This window comes from Haliotis cracherodii, unplaced genomic scaffold, assembly GCF_022045235.1.
Source record: "Haliotis cracherodii isolate W230 unplaced genomic scaffold, xgHalCrac1.p SCAF_8, whole genome shotgun sequence".
NCBI classification, from domain to species: Eukaryota; Metazoa; Mollusca; class Gastropoda; order Lepetellida; family Haliotidae; genus Haliotis; species Haliotis cracherodii.
Window position 1 is genome coordinate 50,422,374 of NW_027266341.1, and position 20,045 is coordinate 50,442,418.

The window sequence follows — 20,045 nt, forward strand, 5'->3', positions numbered from 1 at the left end:
CCCTCATATGTTAAAACAATGAGGAAATTGGGAATTTTATACCAGCCCCAGGCTAGCGGGCTAGTTTTCTAACTCTCATGTTTTGGTCATATTTATCGAGCTCGTCCAATGACCCAGTTTGGGTGAACTCGTTTTGTAAAGTTTCCTTGTAAGTGATCTTACGATCATACAAAAAATCACATACTTGTTTCTGAACAGCTGATGCGACAACAATATTAATTTCCCTCCCTTTCTACAAGCCTCGCGGGCTGATATATACTATATACATAACACGAAATGTACTGTGATTTTATAACAGCTCTGTTTTGAAGGTCACTCTCTAGCCAATGAAACAAGCCATAGCAAACCACGTGATCCTTATATAACACTGTCAGTCGGTGTTTTGTAACATCGTCTATACGCCTGGTAGGCAACGCTCAGGAACAGAACATGGTGGATTTAGCGAGACAAGCTTTCAGTACGAACAATTTTGGACTAGCTGCTGAAATATTTGAGAGAACAATCAAGGAAAATGGTCCTAAAATGGACTTATATCTCGGCCTAGCTGACAGCTTCGCAAGAGGAGGCCAGTTTCAGAAAGCATTTGAAGCCTACTCGCACGCATTTCGATTTGGAAAAGTGAAGCCCGAAAAGTTAAAACATTTGGTGACAGGGCTGATTGAAAGTGTGAAACAGGATACGGCAAATGAGAATATGAACAAAAAGTGTATGTTCACGTGTTGGGTTTGTAGAAGCTTACTGTCTGACCCAGTGACGATACCCTGTGGTCATACATTTTGCCGAAAGTGTTTAATGAAAGATTCTTCAAAGGCGTGTCGGATATGTGGAGTTGTGCATTATACACTGAAGGTGGCCAATCTGAAGTCGAATATACTTTTGACCCATGTGATAGAAAAATGGTTTGTTGATGAATGTGAGGCAAATAGGTTGAAATCGAAGGGCAATACTTACTTCGAATTGAGGGATTTTCCAAACGCTATTATTTATTACAGTAAAGCAATTGAACTTGGTAAGTATATATGATCAATCTAGTTACATTCTTCATTCACGTTTTCTTTGACTAATGTGTGTCTTATGTAAAAGGTTGCAACCGGAAGTGCGCGAATCGCCGCCATTTTTATTTGTTTGTATAATGTCGTGTGGGGGAAAAAAACAGCTATTTTCAATTCAAAACTGTAATAAAATACTGATTGAGGTGATGAAAAGTTATAATAAAATATGTGATTGTATTATTTGAATTCAAGTCACGTGTAACTCTCTCGGAGGTATTTATTCACTTGTCAATCTCTTCACCTGTGCAAGTAGGGTTTGTTATGCCTAAGCTTGGATCGACCAATCAAATCAACGCTAACTGCCATTGACCCCATTATCTAATCATCACGTGTACATTTCACGTTGTTAGTTTTCGCGGTCAATGTCAATATTGGTTTCGAAAATAATATAAAACGATATATTTCTTTAAAAGAAATTCGGTATTTCATTGATAGAAACTTAACACTTTTAGGCCTCTAGCTAGTCACTATAAGATAATCTTTATAGATTCTAATGATATCGTAGAGCAAATTCCTTAAAAATGACAAATTTCTACTAGTCCTAATTAATGATACCTATAACTTTATATATTGGGCCGTTTGGTAAGGGACTGGTGCAAATTTATTATGCTGTATTTATTTCTCAAATAGTTGATTGTGACAGCTATCAGTCTAAGCGCATGCCTTGAAAGAAAAACTTTCTCTTCCGGTTCAAAAATGTAAATTAAAATACGCACAAAAGAAAACATAGGAAAAGACTAGCAATGGGCATCCTTATACCTGTTGTGTACATGAATGAAAAAATATTGGTTACACAATTAAAAATGTAATAACCCAATAAAAATAGAAAGCCTAGAGTAAAAACTCAATTGCTCAAAAGTTATCTGGAGTTCTGAGGTCTTCAGCCACCCATGCTTGACGTAAAAGGGGACTGTCCTTGTCGTAAGAGGCGACTAACAGGATCAGATGGTCAGACTCGCTGACTTGGTTGTTGCATGACATTGATCCTAATTGCGTGGATCGATGCTCATGATGTCAATCACTAGATTGTCTGGTCCAGACTCGATTATTTAAAGTTTCTATTTGATATTTGTAGGGGTCTGACCCTAGTTAGTCTCAAAGAATTGCCTTAATGTAGGACAAAGCCCAACATGTACATTCCGATGTATACACTATTAACATGATTAAGTAAGTATAACATATATGGATGAACAACTTCTTTATTACAATTAGGAGCGACGTTTCGGTGTAGGTTCTAACACCGTTATCAAGCAAGTGAAATGTCGCTCCTAATTGTAATAAAGAAATTGTTCATCCATATATCTTATCCTTACGTAGTACTCCTAGTACTTCTAAATGGCTCTCAAAGAAGTATACACTATTGTAATTATAGAGCAGGGAGCACAGCATTCATCCGGTCGGACAATATATGTATCTAATAAAGAACAAGAATCGTCAACATTGGAAACGGTGTCCTGTAAAAACACAATCCTTATTTCCACAGTGAATGAGTCACATTGTCCCAACAGTCTTGTTCTCCAAAGCTATAAGAGACACCAACTCAAAACATTAGTTTTCCAATAACTCACTTTTTCACAGGGAATATATCAGTTGGAGCATGTCAGTTATATTGTTTGAAAATCAGGTTTGTTTGTGATTGGGCAATATCATGAGTGAATGTGCACACTTTTCTATTGTTATCAATCGATATAGCTCTAGGGGGCACAGGTGGCCCAGTCGTCTAAGCTGCCGCAATTTGCTGTGCAGAGTTGCGTCCCTTGGGCATGCCAGAAACCTGTGATTGTGGGTTCGAATCCCGGCACGCCCCAATTATGTTTCTAGGTGTGTCAGCACCATACTCGTACTCGTTGGTTCATCGACTGTCTGTATGTAATCGAGTCTGGACCAGACAATCCTGTGATTGACAACCTGAACATGAATCCACACAATTGGGATCGATGACATGCATCAACCAGGTCTGCGCTCCTTACCACCCAATCCCATTAGTCGTCTCTTACTACAAGCGTAGTCGCCTTTTATGACAAGCATGGGTTGCTGAAGACCTATTCTTCAAGGGCCTTGGCTTTCATAACCTGACACTTTTAAAATGTGTGTTGTAATACAGGTAAAGGGACAATTAACAGAAAACAATCACGCTTGTGACATGTTAAATGACGCTAGTTATTACTGGAGATAATTATACCAAACATCTGTCATCTCACATGTGTAAATGTCATCCGAGCTGACAGCTCGTGATGTGCGCCATTGTTTTAGTTGTGCATGTATTAAAAATGGCCATGCAGCACGCGTCAGGGGAGCGGTGTTGACAAAACACGACTTCTCACGAACACCATTGATAAAATTCCGTATTTTCATTCGCGTAATTACAAAACGGAGCTAGCCCAAATATCTTTGTCAAAAGTCAGTTTGTTTTAGCCGTTTAAAAAAATATTACCTTACCCTACCTACATTTTACTCCCGATCGCACCTAATTTTATTCAGATTTATTTAAAAAAATAAGACAATCCCGCGATACTATCGTGATGTTTTTCATCATTTTGTTCGGTGCTGACAAATTGATTTCAACATGTTTCATTAAATTCTTTTTTCCCTGTTAAAGGTTGAATGTATATCCGACATGTTGGTGAAAAATGTTTCTTTTATTTTTCCACGTATATGAGGAACCAAACATATTTTTTAATATGCCTTGTTTCTAATATGATTTTTTTATGTCGTTTGGTATTCTACTGCAACTTAAAAAATATATGTGGCCTAAGAACAGTTGATCTATCTGTGCGATGTTCATGGTCTGGAGACTTGTGGCACACTTCACTTTTTTTAATCCAAAGAATCTTAATGATGTCACAGTATTACACATTGAAATGCAGTATTCTTCATGGGAGCAGTGTTGATGAAACATATATATGGTCATTTTTTAATGTTTTTTTTTTTTAAAAACAAAAACATTTTAGGATTGAAGTTAAGGTTTTGTGTATAAGATGTTTAATGTTTAAATTAGTATAAGTTAATTATTGTTACTTATAAGATATTTCTAACATATTCAGTATATATATATATTCAGTTTCAGATTTTGTTAATATGGCGAAATATCGAAAGATAATAAATTGGGTTTATTTTTAAAAAAACCTTTTTATACATGTTCTTCACCATGTTCACCATTTCTTACAAGTAGCGGTGATAAAATGTCATATTTTCATTTCACCTAATTGCAAATCAGATTTGCTCAAAGTTCTTTGAGAAGTCTGTTTATGTGATTTTAAAGTTCAGGGTTTTTCTGTTGTTTGGTCTTGTAAACCAATTAAAAATGTAAGGCCTTAGAACATGTAGAAAGGTTGATCTATCTGCTTGACGTTCATGGGCTGGTGACGTATGACATGCTGCACTTGACCCAACAGAATATTAATGATGTCATGATACTACACATGCTTTGAAGCTTTGCACCAAGTATTGATGGGGATTTCCTTCGAGCCAAGAAAATTGGACACTGACACTGACAGTATGAAAATTGATATTGTTTCCACTCAGAATAGAAATGTCAGTGAACTTGTCATTTGGCTTTATTTCTACTGTTATGCACATAAGCATTGATAAGATAAATAATTTGCTTTCTCGTGGGTCTGATTGCTGTTGATGATACCTAATTGTCTCCTTTTGTCCGTTTCAGTTCCAAAGGACCATTTACTGCTGAGCAACCGTTGCTATGCCTACTTCCTATTGGACAATGCTGCTGAGGCCTTGCAGGATGCAGATAATGTCATCCGACTCAGGCCGGACTGGCCCAAGGTGAATATCCATCCTAACTTTAGGATATTGACGAAAAGACCACCTCCGTGGTCTAGTGGTAAAGCGTCCGCCTGGAGAGCGGAAGGTCCGGGTTCGACCCCGTGCCGCGTCATACCAAAAGACGTTAAAAGATGGTACTTGTTGTTACCCTGTCTGGCGCTTGGCATTAAGGGGCTAAAACAAGGACTGGTCGGCTCGGAGTCAGTATACTGTGTCTGAGTGGGGTATTCATGTTAAACTGCGGCATGGTATCTCAGTGAGCTAGCACTATAAATCGGCATCAGTCCGGACTTGTACCAGCCGCCACACACACGCACACAAACACACACGTACATGCACGTCGCTATATAAGTGCAATAATCTTGGACGCGACGTTAAACACCATTTCACCTCACCTATTGACGAAAATGCTGCAGCAGCCAAGATTGGTTTCATGGCGGAGACAGAGAGTCTTTGTCATAACAGGGATGGAAATGAACAATGAACGTCTAGTCTGAATAGTGATAACATACAGCTCCCCTCTCCCTGAAATGCTTAGGACACCTTCAACTTGAACAAAACTGGTCCAGGCAAGCGGGATGCTAATTTCCATCCCTGTCCTACCCTGATGTTAATGTACGATTAAGGGATTCTCTAGATTCATATACCATAGGAGAGGAGACATTCAAGGAACCCATGCACTCCTTCGAATATGTTTCCATGGTTACATTTGATGGTCGCTTCAGGAATCTGCTAACCATCTTGTAACAGGTTAGTTCACCCTGTCAGTCAACGATAATGGCGATAACAGTTTCCTCTGATCCCATAAGTTTGGGTCCATCTTCAAACATTATATAAGCTATTTCACCTTGAACTAAATAACAAGCAGCTGTATTTTAGAAAAAACTGCCCCTTTCTTTTCATTGAAATTGATAATGCCCTTTTCAATTTTGAAATCCTCTCGTGTAGTTTGTTTACCGGTAGCATACTTTGCATTAAGCCTGTGCACCTGTCCTTTTCCAATGTGTTTGTCTAGGTCACGTTCCACTGGTGCTGAATATATTTATATTCACCATTGGCTGCATATGATAAGTTTACGTTGTCACAAGGTATTGCATAAATAGTGTTTGTATGAACCCAGAACCCTTCTTGAGCCTGTTATCTATGCCATTAGCATTCCATTCAATGGGCTCTGCGAAGATCCGGATCGATGCTCATAACTTCAATCACTGGATTGTCTGGTCCAGACTTGATTATTTACAGACCGCCGTCATATAGCTGGAATATTGCTGAGTGCGGCGTTAAACAACAAACAAACAAACATGAAGATCCGGGTTAGAACAGGTCTTCAGCAACCCATGCTTGCCACAAGAGCCGACTATGCTTGTTGTTAGACGTGACTGACAGGATCGGGTTGTCAGACTCGCTGACTTGGTTGATACATGTCATATATCCCAATTGCATGGATCGATGCTCATGATGTCAATCAGTGGATTGTCTGGTCCAGACTCGATTATTTACAGACCGCTGTCATATAGCTGGAATATTGCTGAGTGCGGCTTTAAACAACATACAAAAACAAACCATTCAATGAATGAAATTCGAACCATGAAACATGGTGACGTATATAGTGGCAATTTCTCTTTCATAATGATACTGATCATTATTGCAATGAATACTATTTACAAACTTTGTAATTGCCTTTCAGGGGTATTTTCGTCGAGGTTGTGCTTTGTATGGATTAAAACGGTATGAAGATGCTGTGGTGTGCTTCCTTCAGTGTCTGGCCTTAGATACAACAGTTGCCTCTGCCAAAGACTATCTATGCAAGGTAGGGTTGTGTTTAGTTCTACCATGCTTACAGATGAAGTAATACCCATGTCTTGTAAATATTGGACTCCTCAAATTCGTCAATACTGTATTCAGATGCTGTTACTTTGTTAGCATGACTAGTGTATAGAAGCCATTTATAATATGGTTTTCTCAAATTACTGTTCTGATTTGTTTGGGCCATATTGATTTTTGTGGGCACTAGGAATCTGCTTCACATGTAGGGAAGTGGACCTTTGCTTTTTCTCCTTTGATGAAAGAAAACACTCAGTGAATGATCTCTGAAAACAAATTTCACTTATTGTGAATTGTTTTAATAAGTGCTGCCCCCATTGTCAATTTTCTAAGCACCATTATTATTACATCTGCTAATATTATTTATCTCAAAAACACTTTTGGAATAAGGAAGAGAATATATGGATGTCAACTTCTTTATTATGAGGAACACGTTTCGGAGTATAAGCTTACTCCTTCATCAGGTGAATGAATGCCATGAGAAGGAGTAAGCATATACTCCGAAACGCTGTGTTCCTCATAATAAAGAAGTTGACATCCATATATTCCCTTCCTTATGTGAATCACTTCTAAATGCCTTTCAAAGAACTTTTGAAATACTATTTAAACAAACTTTGTCATGATATTACAACAATATACTACTAAAGATGCTAAAATATCGAAATGGATACACATTTAACTTATTATTTTATAGCAATATTTTTTATATTTCAAAACTAAGGATACTAACCATTACACTTTTGTTATAATAATTATGCTTTTCAGCCTTAAATATGCAACCCTCCTTAATTTATGTTTTTATCCCGAAGATCAATTTGTTAATGCCCTAGTCACATGATGAATTCTACAGGGAGCTAACTGCATGTACGCCGATATTTCTCCGGATTTCGAAACACCGCATTGTCTTTCTGCAATACAGTTATAATGATTGTCACATGATGAATTTTATCGCTGAATGATGAATATTTCAACTAATGATGCTGCTTTGTGTGGCTAACATGCATCATGGTACGATTAATATTACGTTTTTTCCCATGAAATTGGTTTTTTCACCCCACTGATTACTCTGAAGCAATTTGGGTTGTGTCTCTGAGGGTACATCTACTCGCTGATCCTTAACACATGGAGAGAAAATAATCTGTGTTAGGCATTTTATTTTTTGTTTTTATTCCACCCATGTCATAATTTGAAATTTCTATTGCTACAGATCTTGCACAGGATTTTGTCACATCTGCCACCGGATGACCCAAAGAGCCTTGTGCGTCAACAGTACGTGAATCCAAGTGTTCTACAAAACCTGATATCCAGCAACTTCAACACAGCACAGCTCTTCCCCAACCTCAATGTATCCACCATACATCACCTCCGGAGCATCATCAGTGAAACCATCACAACAGCCGAGAACTTCAGCGTGGCGTCTGGACCTTCACCTTCAGCTGCACAGGTACAGGACTTTGTGACGTGTTGATCTCAGTTATAGGCGGGGCAGGGAACTGTAAGCAGTCCTTCCACATCTCCCGAGGCAAGAGAGTTAACTGACTTTAAAAGTCCAGTTTCAACACTTGCCGAACTTGGCTGGAATTCCTGGACTCGATCGTAGAGCCACCAGTGGTTATTACGAGTTAGTCCCTTCTAAACCTCCCCTATGGACCAATCAGATTCCACCTCGTGTATCATTTGCATTTGATTCAAACAAAATGGCGGCGCCCAGTCAAGATGATCTGATCGATAATCAAGATCTATATAGTGATAAAACGGGTCTTACATTGCAAAATGCAACAAATCACATGAGCAGCTTGATTAAAATCATGAAAAGATTTGGAAAATATCTGTTGACAGCGAGTCGGCGATGCACATGCTTTGCAAAACCAGCAATAGACTTAAATCAGCCAGACAGTTTACGTACCGGATTTCAATTTTGTTGCGCGATTTTGATTGGACTATGCATAGACTCGTTAGCTCAGCCAAAATATAACTCCAAATTACCAGCCTAGTTCGGCAAGGGTGGAAACTGGACTTTTATAGTCAGTTACCTCCCTTGCCTTGGGAAGATTCCTTACAGGGCCCTGTTTCACAAAGTGATCTTAGCGCTAGGAGTATCGTAAGCCTAGGTTAAAGTATGGGAGTTTCGATCACCTTAGAGGTAAGATAGCTTTGTGCAAAGGGACCCTGGCGAATAGACTGTTAATACGAAACACAATGTCCAGAGATAGATAGGAACTGAACATTTGATCTTCATATGTGAAGGGTCCTGGGATATTTATCGAGACTTGATATTTTTCATCACAGCCACTCTTATGAAATGTCTATTGAACAATTCATCAAAACAATAGTCATTCATGCTAATGGGGTATATTAATTACTAATTATTTTTGCAAATTACTATCTTTACCATGCTTATCCGTGATATTCTACTTGCCTCAGTGTGTGCTTGTCACCTCCTGTATTAGAACATGCCTTGTCTTCCCCAGGCTGACTGCTGTGACGGGGACGGTCCCTATGACTTCACTACGGGTAGAGAAGTGACTCACACAGTGATGCGATGTAAGTAGTCTCATGTCAAACGTCCCCTGTGGAGGTTTTCATAACACAAGTCAAAGAGAAATCTGAAATTGTGATCAATCTTTCCAATGATTGTGGCCTCACTTACATTTCGCAGTGAAAGCTTTTTGGCATTTTGAAAAACAGGCAAACACATTTTTTAATGTTTTGAGCAAATTGAGCAAGTATCTTTCTTGAGACTTGGATTTGGCATAGGTTACTGTCTACTTGTGAGTGATTTAAAAGTTGCATATTTGCTTGTGTAATTGATTTATGCTTTAAGACCCGGGGTAGAATAGGTCTTAAGCAAGCCATGCTTGTCGTAAAAGACGACTAACGGGATTGGGTGGTCAGACTCGCTGACATGGTTGATGCATGTCATCGGTCCCAATTGCGTGCATCGATGCTAATGATGTCAATCATTGGATTGTCTGGTTCAGACTCGATTATTTACAGACCGCCGTCATATAGCTGGAATATTGCTGAGTGTGGCGTAAAACAACAAACAAATAAACAAAGTTATGCTTTAACAGAAACAACTAATCCAAATTGAATTGTCTATTCCTACTGGTTAAGAATGGCAAGTTTCTGAGATAAGCCGAAAATCACTTCAGTAATTTTCAGTTGTGTCAGGGTTTCCATATTCCTTGTATTACAATGTCAAAGAAACAATTTGAATTGTAACGCAGTTATATAAATTTCTAGTGCATGAGCAGCCCATTTAGAAATCACATTATAAACAGAAATAGTGATGATGTATATTATATTGAACACTGATAAGTTTTCTTTAGGATGTAGTCTGGTCAAACATGTGAAATGAACAGAAGAACATGTTAAATACACAAAAATAAAATAAAGATATAAACCCCTTATTTTTGATAATTGAATAGGATGTTTTCAACCTCAATGACAAGGAATCTGGCAAACATTCTAAAAATTACAATTGTTATTGTCTGACTCATTGTGACATGATAATCACAGTGTTTTAAGATTGATAATTAGGATTTTTCTTGTTGGCATTGTTAATTCCAAATGGCACACATAAACATCTTTGTGAGAGCACTGTGGGACACATGTTGGGACAAGATACATTTCTATGTCTGTTTTGTCTTGTAGGTCGTTCCGCTCCATCCTCCCGGGGCTCATCCCCACTGGCGATTAGAGACTTGAGCATCCAGTCTGTGGCCAATGGCAGCCTTCCAGATGTATCCACGACAACATGCTCAAGGAAACGGTCTCGCAATGTGTCTGGACAGTGTCCATCGAGTCCTACACGGTCCTCCGAGCTCAAGTATATGAGTAAGTAATTACCTGATGTAATGTATCTTTCCGAGGCAACCACTAGCCTTTTCATCAAAGTCTTGTTTCCACCCTCGCCACATCAGCCCACTTTCCTGTGCTAAATATGATTGGACTATTGCACATATCAATCGTCCAATCAGAGAACGTTTCACAAAACCAACGTCCATTCGTATGAAAGTGAATAACAATTGCCTGTCATTGTTGACACGAAGATGTCTTTTTCATATTTTAAAAGCCCCAAGGATTGTCTATGTTTTTGTGTCAGGGATGAAAATGCGAATGTTACCGTTATCTGATCGACTAGGTGGTCGCCTGTGGTAGGAGCCATCTTTGTGAAGCTACTCGTGATCTACAAGCCAAGAAAAGTGGCCTTGATGTGACAAGGGTAGAAACTAGGCTTTGATATAGGCTAGTGGACACGCCTCGAGAAGATGGATGTAATGCAGCGGTAGAAACTAACAGTTTCAGTCCACTAGTCCTTATAATGATAACATATAGCAAAACCCTTAAAAATGGCAAAATTTCTACTAGTCCTTATACCTTTACTATTGGGCAGTTTTGCCAGGACTACAGGACTAGTGCCAATTTCTAACCCTGTAATGTGGTACTCGTTGACTAGGTTATCAGTACTGTATGCTTGTCATTGTATGGTGTGAGTGGTAATAAGGGTATGCCTGGGCTGATAGAGTGTCAGTGTACTCTGTCCCGTGAAGATCCAGGTAGAATAGGTCTTCAGCAACCCTTTGCCATATGAGGTGACTAAGTTTGTTGTAATAGGCGGGTGGTCTGGCTCACTGACTTGGTTGATGCATGTCATCGATCCCAACTGCGTGGATCGATGCTCTTGATGTCAGTCTCTGGATTGTCTGGTTCAGACTCGATGATTTACAGACCGTTGTCATATAGCTGGAATATTGCTGAGTGTTGTTAAACAACAACAAACAAAGAAATAAGGAATTCTTCAACTTGAAAAGTAACATTCATATCACTTTGCAGAACCGGACACCCTACCAACTGCTTCCAGCTACAACGATGCTAAGATCATCCCCCAAGAACTGCTGACTGTGGATGACTTTGAGTGTGGCTTGTGCTACCGGCTGTTCTATGTGCCGGTCACCACGCCATGCGGCCATGTGTTCTGTCGCCAGTGTCTTGAGCGATGCCTAGATCACACCACCAACTGCCCTCTGTGTAAAAGTTCTCTAGTTGAGGTACGAGAGCTCATTTATTACGTTACTAGAGAATCAATACAGAAACATCTCTTTGCCAACAGAGTAAAAGTAAGATTAATCTAGAAGAATAAAAAAAGTCTGCTTTCAGATTGGACCATATGTAGGGTAGACTACACCCTCTTCATGAGGTGGCAGTCAACATTGTGATTAAAATCGTTGTTGCTATCTATTTTCAATAGCATCTGTCCATTTTACAAAACAGTGTTTTAGGTCCACACTTTGCAAATATTGCAGTCAGCCACTTTAAGTGTATTTTCCAAAGATTGACAGTAGCTGTATGTTACCATGGTTACAGTACCTGGCAGAGAGGAGACAGGCTGTGACGGAATCGGTGCAAGCCATCCTGGAAACATACTTTGCCCAGGAGTACGAGGAAAGAAAAAAGACACACGAGGAGGAGATGCTTGAGCTCACAAGGCAAGTCCATAATATAAGATTAGTGGCAGGGTGTGACTGTTGTCCTGCACTGTGAGTAAGCGTGTGCAATATACATATATCAATGTATATACTGCAGTACGTCCGTCCGTCAACCATACATATGACGCAATACAACCCTCAGAAGAATATGCAATATTCCAGCAATATCACGGCTGGGGGACAACACAAATTTGCTTCACACATTTTACCTATGTGGGGAATCGAACCCAGACCTTCAGCGTGATGAGCGAACACTTTAACTACTAGGCTTCCCACTGCCTCTTGCACTGTGATCAGCACAGGGTTGACCTTGGCATTCACAGAAGCCTGCTCAAAGGTCTGCTAAAAATCTATCCAAAGATTCCCATTCAGATTATGCAAATGTGAATGATGTATTCCAGTGATAACAGGGACAGTAAACTAACATGAACTAATGTGGAGGAAATATCAGTGCTAAATTACATTTCAGATAAATAAGGCTAAGGAAATAATAGTCTTGGTCCTCGGGCACTGCCTCCATCATCATTAAGTCGGCCGCATGTTTTGTTTTTGTTTCCATTTTAAATTTAAAAATAAAATATCCCTTAATATTCTGCGTCTTGAACATACAACCCCAGCAGTTAAATGCTACAATGCTTAAAACTATGCGATCCTATACAGCGTGCAGTTGCTTCCCTTTACTTGCACACTGCTTTACATCTCGTTATGGTCATGGCGGCAATAGGAGGTTGTGTGTTCGTTGGCAATTGCACATTTTGGCAATGAAAACATGAAATTTACGATAACACATGATGATTTAGAAATTGAATGGTATTTGTGTACTGTATACACAGAGATTTAATTACATGTGTATTTGTCGCGTACAACAGAGACTATATCAATCAGCTGTTCACATATTTTCTCCCCTATCTGTGGGTGATTTAGTTTAAAAAATACTTCAATATCATAACTGAAAAGAAATTTGAATACAGTTATTGGAAGACCAAAGACTTTGTATCTCTAATGACTAGTTTTGTTTCAAGGCGAGTTCATGGTGATTTGATGTGATTTGCCAATCAGTACAAACTTTTTCGCCAAAATTAATGTAATCAAAAATGAATCAAATCTTGGATAAAAGTAATACATTGGATTACAAACGTAAGTCCAGAGAAACAATGAACACTTTTATAGACAGATAGTGTCATAACATGACTTACTTCTTTGCATTGTGAAATAAAATAAAAGCTCATTGTATGCGTGTATTATGCAGACACTGGTAGTCCAACTGTAATTAGATACTATATTCCAGTATTTTAGTTTTACTTACCAAGGAATACATTTATGTAGGGAGGCCCTTTCCCAGGTTGATTCTTCATAACTGTTTATTTGTTCAAGACTAGTTTGAACAACCCCAAAATAAGTAAACAAAAAAGGGCACCTGCCTGCACCCTATTTTCAAAAATTCAAAAGCCATTGCCTGGGAACCAATTCTTTTAATTTTTTTAAGCCTAAAATGCGTGATCTACATTTTGGGATAAAATAATGCTTTTTATCTGCCACAGACACTCACTTGAATATCCTCAATAAATCCCAGAAGCTTAAAATAATTGTGTCTTTACCAGACAAACCAATGTTTCATATGTATTGATTTGTCAATAAATAAATGATTGTTGGTGAAATGTTCCAAATTTACATTTGAGACTAAACAATTATTGATTATACATTAATATATACATAATATTTTTTTGTGTTTGTTTCTATAAACAGAAAAAAAATGAGACTACTCCCACTTAGAAACTACTGTTTTCCGATTGGCTGATAATTGAATGGGTGGGGCTTGTGTTCCATTATTGCGCTGAACAGTATTTCAGACTGTTGTGTGTGGTAATCATTAAATAAGCAGTCTGTGAAGTAATTATTGTTGACTATATTTATTTATAAGAACAGATAAAGATCTAGTGTATACAAACTTGTATAGACATGATAGATATAAACGCAAAAACGTGTGTGTACACGTTGCGTATATTGGCTACACAGCTTTACACCGTTTGCTTATCGCAAAATATATTGAAAAAATGGTCAATTCTTAATAAATATATATATTTTGTAACTTATCCTGCATTAATACCTTAGGGTAGTAATGAAGGATAAGTATCAAAATGTAAAAAATAAATTTCGATTTTACAAAATTTTCAGTGTATGAAAAACTACTCATGTATTGATAGTCATCTGCTTGTTTTCATCTACAGTGCTCTCTTGTGTCTGTTTCTTCGTGGTCGATGTATCTATCCTGTGTGAAATCTGACTCTGTCTAATCTAGTCATGTTGTTTTTGTCCAGGATGGGAAGCGATGAAAAGCACGAGATTCCTGTGTTTGTGTGCACACTGTCCTTTCCCACGATCCCCTGCCCTCTCCACATCTTCGAGCCACGGTACCGCCTGATGATACGACAGTGCATGGAGTCTGGCACAAGGCAGTTTGGCATGTGCGTGGCTCTGGGAGATGACGAGTAAGTTTTAAAATGGGGATGTTGTCAGCTACTGTGTTTACCACAGGGATTTACATGGATCTGTCCAGGGGAGTCTCAGCAGTGCATTGTGGGAGTCCATAGTCATGAATAGGGAGGTCCCGGGTTGGAATCTGAGAAACAATTCATTTGATTTCGTTTATCACTTCACGTGCTCAGAAGCCGTAAGACTGTTATAGATGGGGATGTAATTGTTGAGATTGAAGAAACTTTGTCATTGACAGATTGATCTTTTAGTATATTTCTTGCCTGAATAGAAATGTTGGTTCTAGGAAACATGCAAGCTCCAATTTTTATATAGATTTAATGGTTCAGACTGCCATGCATTTTCCCATTCCAAAGGATAAATGTTAACTCTTTGCGTCAATTCTATATTTGTATTGTTGGATGCCATGTTTGCATCTGGTAAATCTGAGATAACCACAGTCGTGTATCTTGTTATGCCTGATGCAGATAGCTCAGCTAGTGATAATAGTAAAATCTACTGGACATGATGTAGAGTTAGGGCTGGTTGGCACATAAGTGTTTGGCATAGACTTCTTGTAGTTGTACCCCCTGGGGGCTGGGTTAGAAAACCAGGACATCTGATTGTTGTCAAAAGTTTGCTTGGTGACTTGGTTAATTATGTGTCATTGTAACAAGGTGAGGTGAGGTGAAATGGGGTTTAATGTGCCGTCCAAGCTGAGGTGAGGTGAAATGGGGTTTAATGTCCCATGTGAGGTGAGGTGAAATGGGGTTTAATGTCTCATCCAAGGTGAAGTTAGGTGAAATGGGGTTAAACATCGCGTCCAAGGTGAGGTGATGTGAAATGGGGTTTAAGGTCGCGTCCAAGGTGAGGTAGGTGAAATGGGGTTTAAGGTAGCATCCAAGATTATTGCGCTTACATAGCAACCTTCTAAGATAACATGAATACCCCACTCAGACACAGTATAGTGACTCCGAGCCGACCAGGCCTTGTTTTAGCCCCTCTATGCTGAGCACCAGACAGGGTAACAACAAGTACCATCTTTTAGCATCTTTTGATATGACGGGGTTGGGATCGCACCACTGACCTTCCAGCCTCGGGGGGGGGGGGGGGGTCATCATAACCATCTACAGGCAGCTGGAATATTCCTGAATGTGCATCAGATTGATAGTCTTATGATTTTCTTCCAGGAACAACTTCTCTGATGTTGGCACGATGTTGGAGATTCGTGATGTTCAGTTTTTCCCTGATGGGCGTTCCCTGCTTGACACTATTGGAGGCCGAAGGTTCAAGGTGCTGGAACGTGGACACCGAGATGGCTACAACACGGCCAAAGTGGAGTACCTCTCCGATAAGAAGGTGGAAGGAGAGCAACTCACAGGTGGGTCTCACTCCCATTGCAAGCAAGCACCTGTCTTTGTATGAAGACCTTTCAGGAAGTCCCTTGCTGGACTAGGGGAATAAATCCATAGCTCCCTCATTCACTTCACTTTTATAGGGATTATCAGTTTAGAATTCACAGTTATATATTTGAATCAAGGTCCTTTTACATTAGATTTAGGGGCGGTCGGGTACCCTAGTGGTTAAAGCGTTCGCTCGTCACGCCGAAGACCCGGGTTCGATTCCCGACATGGGTACAATGTGTGAAGCCCATTTCTGGTGTCCCCCGCCGTGATATTGCTGGAATATTGCTAAAAGCGGCGTAAAACCATACTCACTCACTCACTACATTAGATTTATCATGGACCGCTTGACCATTTGACATTCATTCTTCATCTCAAACACCGATTATCAATTTCTTTTTCTTACCAATGATTATGTTTTTAGTAATTTCAAAAACTATTTTCACAATAGGACAAATGCAGTTGTGGTTACCCTAAATATTTGATTTAAATAATAATCTGACAATCTACATGAAGGAAATGGAGATGTTAGGGAAGATAATACCAATGTTGTTGTTTTTTCAGAACTACAACAGCTGGAAGAAGAAATGTACACACTATCCAAGGGTTGGTTCGACGACCTCCCAAGTATGCACAAGCAGAGGATAGTCAAACACTTCGGAACCATCCCCCCCAAAGATCCTGACCCACAGGCTTCCCCGAATGGCCCTAGCTGGCACTGGTGGGTTGTGGCCGTCCTACCTCTCGACCCACGCGTCCAAATGGCATTGGTTTCCATGGTTTCATTCAGGGAACGTTTGCTTGCAATTAAGCGTGTTTTAACATACCTCAAGAAGAAAGTGGCAAATGACTGACTGGGGCACCTGGCAATGTTTCTTGAACATCCTTTGTATATTTTTGTATCATTATCTCTGATGCTCCTATCTATTGCAGTAGGGTTGTCTTAATTATTGCTATGACAACCTGCATATGACATACTGGTGAAATGTACGGAACAAATCTGCAGACAAATACAGTGATATATTTAGCATCATGGAATTAGCCCGATTGGGCCAACGAGAAAGAAGTTTGTGTGATATTACAAAGATTGGTGCAGGACTTTTATGACTGCATAGTCAGAAGTAACTCAGGTACAACTGGATAGTCTACCTGAGAACACTGATTGGGCAGAACAGTGGATTCTCTTCTTATGTGGTGAGAAGATACATTTACACACTCTAGCCTGTTCAGCCTTGTGCTTGAGAGATGGAACTACTATGTGTCCAACAGCCAACTGTTTGTGAATCGCTGTACAGAGCTTCATTTCCGACAAATCAAAAACAAAAGGAAGTCTGTAATTCACATTTACTGAAGCACAAGAGACCTGTCACTCATTGTTTTGTTTTTTCGCTTTGTCATGTTTATATTGGAATATAACGGAATATTCAGCTGTTATTATTGTTGATCTCAGCATGTATTTATTTAGTTATTCAACATCACTGCTGTAACTATGGTAACAAGAAATGTGACTTGCACAAAATTATGTATTTCTTTTCTCCAATCTCACTAAAAGCATCTTTCTCTAACATGTTGTAAAATTCTTCCATGGAAGATCGAGTCAGTTGAGCGCTGATAATCTACATGAAGGATTTGGGGTTATTGTGCCGGTTAGATATCGGCTTCTTAGAATGATTCGGGTACATTTCTTTACCACATCGATTTGGAAATTTTGATTTAAACAAAAGAAAATCAACACAGAACAAACATTTCTTTGATGGTACTCCCTTTTGAGTAAAACAAATCCACAACAATATAATGACACTGCTTTTATTATTTACATTTGGCTCTAGACATTTAAGTTCAGTTTCAATATGTAGAGGTCACATGCTACTTTGAATGCTTCACTCAGTGGTTCTGAGAAACTAGGAGCTTCAACGTTACGCCACGTCTTATCAGGTCTTCAGGTGCGGATGTATGGTTGGGAGTATATGGACTGACTTATTTTAGATCGATCCCTTTGTTCCCAGATTGACCACAAAGGCCATGTTTGTAATTTAATTCAAATACACTCAAACCCATCCCAACCCTTTACAGGTATATACATAAAACTTTACCAGGGCAGGTTTACATTTTAACGGAAGCTTTATAAGGCATGGAAATAGTCTTCCTCTATTTCTCTAGGGCTTGCATTTTGGTAAACCTACACAAATTACCAACCCTTGATTTTCAGTTACATTTTACCGACCAATCAATTGTCGACATAAGGGAAAGGGCAAGGGAGGTAACTTGTATTACCTAGTAACCAAAGCCACTGCCAGTTTTAATGGACATAAAGACATCATTTCCATCACAAAGATGTTTTAGGGCTTTCTTTTGGGTGTCAGTCAGTTTTTCAATATTGCATTTCTCGCTGACTATAATAAATGGGACTGACCAACTCAACATTTAGGCTGTTTCGTAACTCTGATTGCATTCTGATTGGTAGTTGACCTAGTAGCATAAAGTCAAATTGGCTAATGAAAATCAAGGGCAGATAATTTGAGATTGACAGAACCACTGGAACGGATCAAGGGGTTAGTGTAGGTTTTACCGAAATATCCCAGCCCTGGAGATTTTGAGGATGTGAAATAGTCAGTTGGGGTGGAATGATCTATGATAAATACATACCGGGTACATTTTTGTATGAAACAGATCATATTGATAACCGTATTCAAACCTAATGAGCGCCCACAGCAATATTTGTTGATATACTGGCTTGTGAACAATCCTAATTAGCCCCCCTTCCGACTGATAAATGTACACAAGGCTATTTATTTGTGCATAATATGTTTGTTATATGCACCCTTAATTATGGGCAATTAAATTCTGGAAAAATATTTGTCGTTTATAAACATTTCATCATAAACCAGGAAATTTACGCTCTTTGAACTGTATTGTTTTTCACCAAAATAATATTCTAATCAGAGCCCCCTATTTCTAATTTTGAGAGCGCCCTTGGCGCTTATTATGTCGAATACGGTAACTGTTGTTGTATTGTATTGAGACTTCATGTATCATGCCAGCTTGAGTTGACCCAGATAAACATTTGCCAGCATCACCTTGTTTTGTTGACTGGAAACTGGTACGGTGTGAACTGGTGTAACTTCATTTAAAGACAATGAAAGAATTGGAATAAGGTTTGAATTGATTGTGTTTTATGTGATATCAAACTAATCAACAGGGCTAGTGACCTTCTACATTCCACTAGCCCTTTAAAGCCTTTCCTGGCTCGAAAGCATTATTTTCTAACGCTGGGGGTTGAGGTTAAGACATGTAACGGGAATGAATAAAGATGTATTATGAAAGAATATGTCGGCTTCTCTCTTTTCTGCTGTTAAGTTTCTAGTTTGAGAGGCTAAATCGTGCCAAATCACCAGGATCACCTGTGCTAGGTTTGGTCAAACATCTTGTTAGTTTGTGAAGACACATCATATGGTGCGAACAGTACGAAATGGTTTTGTAGAATTGGGCTGTGTTGATTATCAGGATTGTCACTATCCATTCTATAGACATTGTTCCTTTTTAATATTAAACCACAGTACCATGGTTACCACTTTTGATAATCTGTTGTGTGAAATCTTTATCAAGATGGGTCCTGTAGTCCTATGGGTTTCCCCTCATTGTTTCCCCTATTTGAAGAAGCACCCCTTTTTATCAGGGCTGGGACGGGTAACTTGGTTCTCAGGTCGGGAGGGTCCTGAGTAGGACCTGTGTACCCAGAGGAGACCCGTGGCTAGTCACGTGATATATTGTTTAATGATATCAACTCATAGCTCAGTGGTTACACTACAAGTCGCCAATGTTCGCATTTCTTTCTGATGATGAACACATTCCTTTTGACTTGTAATTGTTTGAGTAAAGATAAAGTTTCAGTCAACTTCAGTGTGTATGCATGATCTGATCGTTATATATATGGATGTAAATAGTTTTGGCAGGGGTATGATGCTGACATACCTAGAGACATAATCGGGGCTAACCGGGATTTGAACCCACAATCACAG

The 20,045-nt window shown here is 39.1% G+C and overlaps 1 protein-coding gene across 1 annotated transcript; it reads left to right on the forward strand.

The window, feature by feature from the left end:
• The first annotated feature begins 379 nt into the window (after nt 1–379).
• On the forward strand, nt 380–19,789 carry LOC139449425 (LON peptidase N-terminal domain and RING finger protein 1-like). The gene is made up of 11 exons (XM_071230809.1): nt 380–1,009; nt 4,717–4,835; nt 6,523–6,645; nt 7,867–8,103; nt 9,131–9,203; nt 10,317–10,499; nt 11,499–11,713; nt 12,030–12,151; nt 14,470–14,640; nt 15,814–16,004; nt 16,591–19,789. The coding sequence occupies exons 1-11, from the start codon at nt 430–432 to the stop codon at nt 16,878–16,880; spliced, it is 2,304 nt and encodes a 767-aa protein (XP_071086910.1). The 5' UTR covers nt 380–429; the 3' UTR covers nt 16,881–19,789.
• Nucleotides 19,790–20,045: the final 256 nt, after the last annotated feature.

Bases quoted from the DNA above. Each gene is read 5' to 3' on its own strand.
- LOC139449425 (XM_071230809.1), top strand. From the start codon at position 430: ATGGTGGATTTAGCGAGACAAGCTTTCAGTACGAACAATTTTGGACTA. The intron at 11,714-12,029 runs GTACGAGAGCTC...CCATGGTTACAG, and splicing joins GTAAAAGTTCTCTAGTTGAG to TACCTGGCAGAGAGGAGACA. The intron at 16,005-16,590 runs GTGGGTCTCACT...TTGTTTTTTCAG, and splicing joins GGAAGGAGAGCAACTCACAG to AACTACAACAGCTGGAAGAA.